The 11,451-nt window shown below is 55.0% G+C and overlaps 1 protein-coding gene across 3 annotated transcripts; it reads right to left on the bottom strand.

Annotated features, from left to right (window-relative positions):
* Positions 1-11,122, bottom strand: GRAMD2A (GRAM domain containing 2A). 3 transcript variants are annotated; one of them, XM_053988451.1, is made up of 13 exons: positions 10,874-10,935; positions 10,041-10,237; positions 8,375-8,488; positions 7,601-7,658; positions 6,207-6,279; positions 6,022-6,125; positions 5,351-5,449; positions 4,359-4,430; positions 3,438-3,500; positions 2,075-2,231; positions 1,711-1,810; positions 1,510-1,617; positions 1-1,050 (listed from the first exon to the last, which is right to left on the bottom strand). In XM_053988451.1, exons 3-13 carry the CDS (start codon positions 8,476-8,478, stop codon positions 1,047-1,049), a joined length of 942 nt encoding a protein of 313 aa, XP_053844426.1. In that variant the 5' UTR covers positions 8,479-8,488; positions 10,041-10,237; positions 10,874-10,935; the 3' UTR covers positions 1-1,046. The 3 variants fall into 3 exon arrangements, with proteins under 3 accessions (XP_053844426.1, XP_053844427.1, XP_053844425.1); XM_053988452.1 differs by lacking the exon at positions 10,041-10,237 and having other exon boundaries at positions 10,874-11,122; XM_053988450.1 differs by lacking the exon at positions 10,041-10,237 and having other exon boundaries at positions 8,375-8,513; positions 10,874-10,948.
* Between the last annotated feature and the right edge of the window lie 329 nt (positions 11,123-11,451).

Genomic DNA, 11,451 nt, shown 5'->3' with positions numbered 1-11,451 from the left:
TGCTAGAAAATCCTGTGTTTATTGTAATTCCATTTAAAAGCCATTCCAAGCCCAGAGCGAGCAGTGAGCTCTTCCCCAGGGCGCTGGGATTTGGCCCCATCAGCACTTGTAGTTCCCAAAAAAACAGGAAAGAAAGGAATCACACCGGTACCACCTGCCACCCCAGTGTGCTCCCAGGGGGGCTGTGGGACAAATCCTGTGAGACAAATCCTGCAGCACTCAGCTCCATGCGGTGACAAGGTTAACACGAACCAGGGCACAGACGCTGCACTCTGGGACATTCCCCAGTGCCAGCCATGAGCTCCTTTCCAGCGTCTTCATGGGGCAAGCAGGACTAACAAAGTTCACCTGTGCCAGGTGTGAACCCCAGTGAGGACACCTGGTCTGGGAGACCCTAAAGTGCTTTGCAAGGGATGCACACTCACCCCCTCCTCTAAGCCCAGTGCTCCAGGAGAGAAGGGCTGGGGAGCCCTGGCTTGTACCCCCACCCTTGTGTGTGGGATAAATGACACCCCACAGGACTAGTGGGCCCTTTCTCCCCATCCCCACAGATCCCTGTGTTCAGGGCCATTCCTCCAGGAACATTCCCAGGGATACTGAGGGACAAACAGATGGGTTCTCCCAGAGCAGCAGTGGCAACTCATCCACATTTTTGGGGGTTCCTGGTGAGCCCAAGGTCACCTTTTAACAAGAAAAATCCAAGCCTGAAATAAAAACCAACATCCATCTTAGCAGCAAGTCCTAAGGGAAGGTCCAAGTGCTCGGCAGCCCCGAGCCATTGTCCGGTGCTACAGCACAGCAGTGTCCCAGGGAGAAAACAGGTTTCCAGTGGGATGGGGAGTTGGCACTGGTGGCCAGAACCTGGCTGCAAAGTCCCACCAGGAACAAGTGCCCGAAGGAAGAGAGAAAATACTTGGTCCCATTTTTCCAGCCAAGGGAAAGCTGGACCACATGTAACAGCCACGGTTGGGAGGACACAGCACCGGGATCCATGGGCAGGGTGCCACCACCTCAGTGTCCATCCTCAGCCAGCACCTGGGGAACAGTCACCTGCAAGGGAGTGGGGTAAGACGGGATGAGTAACTGCAGAGGCTCCATATCTCATCCCAGTGCCTTCTGATGTCCTCAGGCAAGGAGATTCCCTCCTGTCCATCCCATGCTGATGCCCATGGCCTTAGCGCCCTGGCACAGCCCAGCTCCAATGAGATGTCCTGGTACTTCTACAACTGGAGAACCAACCCCAAACCAGTAAGGAAACCCCTTCCCAAGCTCCAGAGTCTCAGACAGCAGAGCTTCCCAGTCACTCAAACCAGCAGCTGATGGGATCACCTCTGGTCTGGAGATGGCACTGTGGGTTCTGTCACTGGTCAGCCCAACAGCAGGACCAGACCAAAGCATTCCTTAGACACATCACAGAGTGGAGCCATTCCTCTTTGCACCCACATTCCTTTAAGTCCTCCACTCATGGCACAACCTGTGTGGCCCAAAATGTCCTTGAGGGTCCCTCACCTCCTGTGCCCACGGGAGAGGTAATCCCGGTTCAGAGAGCAGAGCTGCTGCTCCAGACGGAAGATACGGAATGCCAGGTACGAGGAGGACACGACCAGGAGACAGATGCTGTGAACAGAGGAAGAAGCCAAACACCCAGTTGAGACTGAGACCGACATTCCCAGTGTCCCCCCAGCTTCCCTGCCCCCTTGGCACACTTACAGCACAATGAAGATCTTCAGGAGCTGGTAGTCAGAGGGTCTCAGCTCTGCCACATAGCTCTGCTCCACCTCCAGCTCTTCCTCGGTATTTATTGCACTTTCTGAAAGCAAACCCAGAGTCAGCGGCACAGCCACACTTGGCTGATGCTCCTGCTCCCCCAGCAACCAGGAAACATCAAATATTCCTCCCTCATGGGCTCAGACCCTGCAGCCAGGAGACCCCAGCCCATCCCCAGTACTCCATTGCTGACTCCCAGCCTAATCTGTAAGGCAGAATTCCCCTGCACGAGAGCAGTGGATGGATGAACACACTTTTATGGAGGTTATCACCCATGTGGAGCAGGGCACAAACCAATGCCCCTCACCTGAAACCAGCGGCTCCTCAGAGGTGAAGGAGCTCTCCTTGGTGCTCAGGCTGCTGACAGAGGTCCGGCGGATACACTGGTAGTTGGCATCTGGCAGTGATAGTGACAGTGAGGTAGGTGACACCTTCCTCCACTTGCCCTCGGGGACGATCACCTCCTGTGGGAACAGTTCTGGTGAGCCATGAATGAAATCAGCACTGCTACGGATATGGTGGTGCCAGATTCAAACTCAAACCTTACAGTATCTCCATGGCGCACCAACACATTCGAAACATCATCCTGAGGGAGAGCTGGTCTTCCATGATGGTTCCATTGGAATGCAGGTTCCTACTACCAAAGAAGGACCTGCCCATGCATCCCACACCTGCTTCAAATACCAGCTGCTGCCTCCTCCAGCCCTTGAAGCTCAGGGTGGTCACCTGGAATTCTCCAGCATGCCCCAAATAGGACAAAAAAGTGCCCCAAAAAGACAACAAATCAAGTGGGGTGGCAGCTGGCACAGAGAAGGGCTCCCCTAATGGAGAGTTCCCAGGGATGAACACACTTTTATGGAGGTTATCACCCATGTGGAGCAGGGCACAAACCAATGCCCCTCACCTGAAACCAGTGGCTTCTTAGAGGTGAAGGAGCTCTCCTTGGCACTCAGGCTGCTGACAGAGGTCTGGTGGATACACTGGAGCTGCCTAAGGGCTGCATCCCACCGAAGCACCAGGACATGATGCCAGATCAGCCTGGGTCATTCCTGATTCAGCCCTTGAAATGAATCTTTAACCCCTGGGATGTCACCAGACCATGGGTGACATCCCACCTCTCACCCTCTGGTGCACCCTTTTTCACCCAGCCTGAGGCTCGGGACCAGCAGCCATGGAAGACACTCTTCTCCAAAGGTGCAGGATATGGCCCCCATGCTCCCTGGATAATACTGTGATTCAGCAGGTGTTTCCCTCTCCCATCATCCTACTCATCCTGCAGATTTCTGGGTAACTCAACCACATTCCCAGCCTGTTATCCACATTCCCAGCTGTGAACACCATCAGCCATCAGGGAGCCGAGTGGCGGAATTTTCCACGTCACTCTGAAGTTTTTCTGTCTATACACAGACAGAGTCACTGGCTGTGCTCAGCCAGTCCTCCTGACCTGCTCCTGCCAAGTCTGGGGATGAGGGTCCCAGAGGACAAGCTGTGATGGCAACAGGTGCATCCTTGCACCCTTTGACGGCACCAACAGAAGAACTGGCTCTCTCCCGACTCTGTAAGCAGCCACCAGACAGTGTCAAACCCACCAAGGGGACCAGGCGGGCTCTCTCCACCCCCAGCATGAGGTCAGGGGGTCTCTCCTCTCCCAGAGCTGCCCTGACCCTCACCAGTGACACGGAGTCCGGCTCCTCCGACAGCTCCTTCAGACTCAAGCTCTTCTTACTGGAAACCTGGATGGGGGGGGAAAGGATTGGGCATTACAGTGCCAGCTCTCCCTGCTTCAGCCTCAGCCACAAAATGGAATTTGAGCTTTTCTGCTGAGACTATGAAGAGCAGCTGCTAGAACTTATAACCACGGGGATTTGGGGCATGAGGAAAGGGCATTGCAACACTGCTTTGCATCACAAAAACCTAGTGGGGCCATGGTTGAGCCAAGGGCTTCCATGGATAGGATAAAACATCAGAGGGTTAAAAAAAAAGAAGGGTACATCTAGGCAGAGCCCAGCACATTTCAAAGGATAAGTCCCCCAGTTTGGCAACAGGGCTGAATCATGCAAATGGCTGCCCTGGCACAGCTGGCACACACCCTCCTGAACAGGGCAGGGCTCCTGCATGGCTTCCCACGTGCTTCAAAGTCAGGGAAAAGAGGTCCCCACAGTCATCCTCTCCAGCTCAAGGGCTGATGGATGTCTTCCCCCACTTAAGTTGAATTCTTTTTTAACTTTGTATAATTCTTCATCCCTTTAAAACTTTAGATCTGGGCAAAAGGCATCAATGTGCAGAGTAGCAAAACTAGTATTACCACCAGATTATAAATAATTCATACCCACACCCTGAGAGAGAGCAGAAACTCAGAGCTCTGCCTCATCCATGACCCAGAAAAGCCCATGGGGACAGGACGTGTCCAAGGCATGGCTCCTGCCCCTCTTCCCCATCCCTTGCTGAGGAATGAGGATGCTGGGAATTGGAGAGGGCTTTGGGAGCAGTCCAGAGCCTTGGAGACAGCAATGAAGAGCTGTGCTCAGCCCAAAGGGCAGGTGCAGAGCCTCAGGGCCATGGACACACGGTGAGATCCAGAGTGGGGGTACCTGCAGGTGGGTGCAGACTCTCCTCAGGACATCATAGACGCTGTCACGAGAGATGAGGGATACGAAGATGTACTGCAAGAGAAAGAGGTGAGTTGTTGGGAGAGATTCCCCCAATCCCGAGTCCAGTTCTCCACAGGCAGGGACAGGCAGAGACATCATGCCCTTGAATCTCCCCGTTTTCAGGAGCCACGTCTCCCCCACAGGCATTTCCCTGCGGAGCTTCCCTGCTGTTATTTTTGCAGCCTGCTAAAACCTGGACCAGATTTTTTTGGGGCCAGTCTTGCTCAGTTGCTGTTCCTACAGCTTTCCCATGCTCAACCCAGAGGGACACGTCAGCAAATGGGGTCAGGACCTATGGAAAACATCCCCATGGATGGAAGGGACACAGGGTCACACTCACCATGCCTGACACAGAGCCCCTGGGTGATGTGCACTGCAGCCACACATGGCTTTGAATGCCCAAATCCTGCCCTGTGCCACTCCCTGCTAAAACCCACCTCCCAAATTCCACAGGAAAAACTGCCTCCCAACATTCTGCAGAAACAACCCCCTCCCTGGCAGGGACAGGCAACACACAGTGCTGGCAGCAGCACTTGAGCAGGCAAGGACTTGGACACACTACATCAGCTCACTGCAGCCACCAACATCCAACAGGATTTAAAAGCTGGAAACGCAGCCCCGTATCCAAGTTTTCCTCCAGCTCTGGCTGAATGCCAACCCAAACCCTTTTCCTGCTTGTGCTTAAGGAGTTTAAGGGTTTTACATGAGCCTGGCAGGGATTTGTCAGGCTCGGCTGAGTTTCACTTGGGCTTTGCTTCGTCCAGGAACAAAGTGAAATTCAGGAACAAAAGCAAAGCTGTAGTGTTTGCCCTGGCTGGCAACCAGCACAGAGAGCAGCGCTCACTTCCTAACCAGGGATGGGAATCGCTTCGTTCGCTGCTCTCAAAACACAACCAGTTTGGACCTGGGCATCTGCTCTGCCTTGGTGTTACCTTTCTGCTGGCGGTGGTGGTGATGGCCAGGCCGTTGGGCAGCAGCCGAGCCGTCTTGTGCTTCTTTATCAGCTGTACAGACACCACTGGGATCACCACCTGCGGGGCAGGACCACCAGGATGGACACAGCACAAGCATGATCCAGCCAGCCTCACTAAGACCCACTAGGAGAGCCCCCCCATGCAAGCCCAGGGAGGGTGAAAAATAAGGCAGGATGCTATTTTTGGCAGGGTAACTTCGCTGAAACCTTGAGCTTCCTTCAGGTATTTGTTTAAAGCATCACATATAAATAATTCAGTCCTTCAGCCCAGTTTTAAAGGAAGTTGTCTCTCCCAAGATCCCCGTCAGCCACAAGACTAATGGGGAAACATCAGATTGTAAATCAAGAAGAAAAGCCAAGAGAGATTCAAATCTCACCCCCCCTAAAACCTTTGATCTTCCTTCAAGCACCATTGCGGCTGGAAGGAGGTTTTGCATCAGGGAATTTTAAACCAAACCAATATTTGGTTTCCCCAGGCTGATGCCACAGGTCATCAGAGTGGGAGCCACGACCGTGCTCCCCTTTCTATTAGAGGCTTCTGTTGGGGATTTTGGTGGCATTTGGGTGCAGGAGGGGATAAGCTATGGTTACAAGCCCTGAGGGATCAGCCTGGGCTGGTGCCCACATTACCTTAATGTCCTTCCCAAAAAGGTTTGCGTAGAAGCAGAGCCAGTTGGGGGAGATGTAAAGCCTTCCCTGGATGAGGATGTCTCTCTGGAGCGCGCAGGAGCAAACTGCAAGGCAAAGAGAGAACCGTGGCAATCCCTGTGCCAGATCCTGCCGCCTCCATGCCCATCCTTCACCCTGCCACCCACCTTTCAGCACGCTCTCCTCCGTCGGGATGTCCTTGAACAGTTTGTGGTACTGGGAGTTGTACTTGCTAGCAGCCTGAAAGCAAAGCAGAGCAAAGTTATCTGGTGACCTTGCTGATAAGGAGACCCAAAAATCCCTCTCTTGCAAGAAAACCTCCCTCTGCCCGCACCCGGGACCGGCGCAGGGGGGTCCCACCGGGGTGGGGACAGGAGCCCTGACGGATTAGAGGAAGGTTGGATGATCCATCGCCCAGCGAAGGCTGTGCCATCCTCCCAGATTAACATTTCCCTTAATAGCTACAGGGGCTGCTGAGGAGCCGGTTTTCTGCCAGGCTCATCTGCAGGCAGTTTATTTTGCCCAGCGGTTTCTCTCCTCCTCCTCTTCCCTTATCCGGGACACAGTGACAACACTTGCTTTGCGCCCATCGCGCCACGCCATCCAGCTATTTATATTCCCGGCGCCACTTCAAAGCCTGCCGGCAGCCGCGGCGGGAGGCTCGGCAGGTCGGCCCTGAAACGCTCCTGTGGCGAAGGTAAAGCTCCGAAGCACTTCAACGCCTTCCATAAATCTGCTCAACCGGTCCTGTAAGGCAGCTTTGTGCCCCCTGCCCTCGGGATGCTCCCGTGAGATACGGCTGTCCCGCAGCGGTGACAGCTGCCGCTGTCACCAAGGGAGGAGCTGCTTTGCCAGGATGCAGAGAAGGCTGGCACAGCAGGGCTGGTTTGTGGCAGCCACGCAGGCAGAGTCCTCCTGCCCACAGGTACAAGGTCACCTTTGCTCTGTGCACCTTGTCACCAGATGAGCTGGGCCCTAAGAGGATCAAGGCTCAGCAGCACCTGCAGTTGGCTCAGACACCTCCCAGAGGGATGCCGGGATAGCAGGGGTGCCGGTGAGAGCATTCCAGGAGAACACAGAGGGCATTACACCCTGGTCCTAGCATAAATCCACTCCTGGCCCTGTCACCCTCCCAGATGCCTCTGAGGAAATCAAAAAATGTTCTTCTCCATTTTCTTCATGGAAAAAGGCAAAATGCCACTTCCTGTCACTCCTTCCTCTTCCACAGCATCTCTTATCTGTAGATGGACCAAAACCACCTAGTTTGGGCATGATTTGAACAAGCAAAAAGGTTCAAATGGACAGAAATTTAAATGCTCTCAGTCAACATGTCCACTTTCTCCTTTGCTCTAGATGGAAAATCCTGGAAGTGCTTGCAAGCCAGAGCATGGGCCACACAAAACCAACACCAGGTCTCCTGAAATTAAACACAGGAAGCTCTGCCCCACATCAGAAGCTGCCTCTGGCTCCTTCAGCCCACACCTGAGACTCCAGGTAGGCTACTCCTGGGGCAACAGGCTACAACACACCAGGCTGGTCATCCCCAAAGCCAATGGCTTACCACTTCCCGGTGGCATTTCTTGATGTCCTCATCCTTGAGGGCTTCGTTCAGGCGGAGGCTGCAAGGAAAAATGATAATCACCAGGTAGGCAAAGAGCAACGGGTCTCTTAGCCGTTCCCTAAAACACGTGTGCTGCAATATGAGACATAGAAATATGTAGAAGACTGAAGAGAGACCCCCAGGAAGCCACATTTTGGGTGTCTCCATGATTTATCGTGGCATTGGGCATTGCTGAGGGTCAGTACTGGCTGTTGAGGGCTGATCTCTGATGAGAACCAGTGAAGGCACCAGGACCAAGGTACTTCACACACACTCCAGCTCTGGGAGAAGGAGCCCAGCATTGACCTGGCAGCACTTAGAACAGGTTGGGAGCTGGAAATGTGCAGCTTTGGCAGCTGGGGCAAGGATTCCTGAGGGAAAGCAGAGGCAGGAATTTGGGAATGTGCCTGAGCGGGAGGGTGGCCTCAGCTTTGGCCATGCACAGAGACATCCGTCCATGTCCATCCCACAGACAGATGAAAGGACAAACCATGGAGAGAGCAATATCCTACCAACAACCTCAGCAGCAGGAATACCGTCCCCTTCCCCAAATCCCTTTCACTTCTCGACTTTTATACCCACAAAATTTCAGGGAGAAAACAAAGTTGGGCCCCCCCTGTACCCTGTCCCAGTTGGCAGGCAGTATTCAGGGCTCGAAGGCAGCAGGAATGCCACAGCAGGGCAGAAAAGAGAGAATACTCAACTGCAGGCACACCCCGGGATGCTGCTCCTCACCTGCCATCGAGGGAATCCAAACTCTTCTGCTTGTGGGACACTTCCAGCTTCTCACGACCGTGCCTGGGCTCGGGGCTCTTCAGGGGAGCTGCCTTCTCATGCATCGGCGTGGCACTGCAAGGAGACACCAGTCAGCCCCCTAGGGAAAGGGGAAAAGGGGTCTGGAGATGTAAATCTGATCCCTTCAATCCCAGCCTGCATGGCTGAAGAGACAACAGATTCTGCCGCTGGACAGCAAGAATATTCCTGCTATTTCTCAAGTCACGTGAAGACAAAAAAAAAAAAAAAAAAAAAAAAAAAAAAAAAGTCATGTTTCTGCCAGGGACTCCCCAGAGCTCAGAACAGAGCAGCCAAATTGCTGTGGCTCCCTGTTATAACACCCTCCAAAGCAGAGACTCTTCTCCTTAAGGGCTGGAGGTTGGGATGGGAAAAACCACAGGTCAATGAAACTCCTTGTGGGGATGGATTTCAGCCAGGGTCTGCTCCTTTTGGTCAGCAAACACCATCTCCCCAGGGCAGAGCCATCACCAGGCACCTTAGAGCCAGTTATTTACCATCGGGAATGTTATCAGAGGTGCTTATCAGCCACGGCAGGCAAAGTAAACATGGGCCCAGCGCCGCGGGCAGGTTATCACCTGGCAGGCCACAAAGGTGACACTTCCACCCTCGGCAAACTACCACCGGATATTGCTGCGGCACTGGCAGCCAAGCAGAGCATGATCCTAGGGGAGCGGTGGCAAGGCAGAGCCAGCAAACAGCCACAGACCCATGGAGAGGAAATTATTCCAGGGAAAGCACTCAGCTCACTAGGCAGGGGGTGATGCCAGAGCAGGTGGGGCTGCGGCGGGACAGGATGAGTGCCAGCAGGCAGGACAGGCACAGAGCTGGCGCGCATCCCGGTGCCCGCGGGGATGATGCCGTGGCAGTGCGGCAGAGCCCAGGCCGAGCAGCCAACCAAACTTCCTATACTCCAAGAGCGGCTCCTTTGCCACCTGCACTTCTCTAGACACATCCTGCTTCTGCTCCGAGGGGTTCATTTGAAGGAAAACCCATGGAAATAATACCCCCTGACTCGGGAAGAGCCAGGATAGGGGTGCTGGATCCCAGCAGCTGGATCCCAGCTCAAATGGGCTGAGAGCTGAAGCTGTGTGAGCTCCCACATCCCCACAGCCTCAGAGCACTGACCAAAACACTGTCCGGGTGCAATGGAGCCCGGCTGACTCCCAGCTGGAGGCACAGGGAATGCTCCCACAACAGCTAACACATACATGGGGGCACAGGACCAAACAGGAGTCACTGGTGCCATGTGGCTGGAAACAGGCTAGGAAATAGCTCCTGGATCTCCATAGCCACTCTGGGCAAAGACCTGCCCTAGAGTCCGAGCACTGCAGGGATGGGATGGACACACTGAGGTTGTGGATTTTTAGGAGCTCAGTTCAAAGGATGTGTCAGGAAGGGAAAGGAGACCTTACTGACAAGAAGCACCAAATAACAAGAAGCACCAAAATAACATCCCCTGGCATAGTACCAAAAGGTGTTTTCCCTGCCTGACTCTTCAGGCATCCTCTGCCAGGGGATGCCACCCTGCCCTAAGGCTGAAACTCCTATCATGGAGGCACCAAAGCCTTCATCTGCCCTTCTCCCATGCTGGAAAAGGGGCTCTGACCTGATCTGGAGCCTCCTTCTCCAGAGCTCAGCACTCTCTGGCTTCCCTCACGTCATCCCTTAAATCTGCAAGTGCCTGCACTGCTTAATCCGGGTGAGCGGATTTATCCCTGCTGACACCAAGGGGCACCACACAAGGATCAGGGAGAAGCAAAGGCATCAGAACCCCTCCGAGGTCACCAAACACACAGAAATTCCCTAAAATGAAAAAAAAACACAGGCTGGAAAGCACTTGGAAGTGCTGCATCCCTGTTTTCTCTCCCTCTCATGGCCACCATCAGGGACAACTCCAGGACACAGTGCTGGCAGTGGGATGTTCCAGGGGGAGTGTGGGGCCTGTGAGGAGCATCCTCAGCCCCAGGAGGGACATCGCAGGAGCTGCTTTGTCTCCTCTGTCCAGATCTTGCTCCATCCTGGCTCCTAGATGCATCAGGGATAATACACATCCAGATTTTGGGAGCACAGGGACATTTCCCTCCCAAGAGGTGCTTCCAGGGCCAGCACAGTGAGGAAAACACTTTCTAGCAGCTCATACTGTCACCCCCCTCAATGAATTTGTTCAGCACCAAGCTGTTCCTGAGGTAAACTCACCATCCCAAGTGTCCCAAAATACAAGTGGAACAAAACCAGTCCAAGTTCAGAGCTCCTGAGAGGAGGCAGAGAAGGTGGGTGTACAAGTTCCCAGCAAAGTGAAAACATTCCAGCGACCTGATGCCCCTTTGCCCATTCCTGACACTGCCTCCCTGCCCACACCAGCTCCCGGAACCCCCAGGTTTTGCCAGGCAAAACCCGGCGCTTCTCCCTCCCACGGGATCGGCGTCTCCCTTCCCTTACGCGGCGCTGGGATCCAGCGTGGAAAAGGTCCGGCACGAGCCCCTCCGTCGGCGAGCGATTTTCGCTGGATCCCTTCCCCGCTGCCGGAGAAGAGCGCGGCGGAGGCCGGAGCGAGCCAGGCAGGGATCCCGCCTCCCAGTAAACCCCAGGAGGCTCAGAGGCGGAGGGAGGCACCGGCGGGCGGGCGGCCGCGGCCCGAGCGAGCCCGGGCGGGATTCGGCGAGCTGCCCTTGGTCCCGGCGTCCAAGGTCATTTCAGTCCCGCGTGCCGGAGCTGGAGCGGAGCCACCCCGGGATGCTGGAGAGGAACGGCCGGAGCCGAGCGGCGCTGGCAGGAGAGAATGAGGCGCGACGTCAAGGCCGGAGGGAGCCCCGCGTGTCTCTCCCGCGATGTCCCCGGTGTTCCCCGCCACGGGAACCGGGAGATCACGGCCGGGACAGAGCCGAGACCCCAGTCCCGGGATGTCCGCAGCGCCCGGGACGCTGGGTCTCATCTCACCGGGAGCCGCTCTGAGCGCCCCGGGCACGGAGGGAGCACGAAGAGAGGCGACCCTCGGCCTGCGGGGCTGTGCGGGGCAC

Source organism: Vidua macroura, chromosome 12, assembly GCF_024509145.1.
Source record: "Vidua macroura isolate BioBank_ID:100142 chromosome 12, ASM2450914v1, whole genome shotgun sequence".
NCBI classification, from domain to species: domain Eukaryota; kingdom Metazoa; phylum Chordata; class Aves; order Passeriformes; family Viduidae; genus Vidua; species Vidua macroura.
This window is presented reverse-complemented; position numbering and strand designations above follow the sequence as displayed.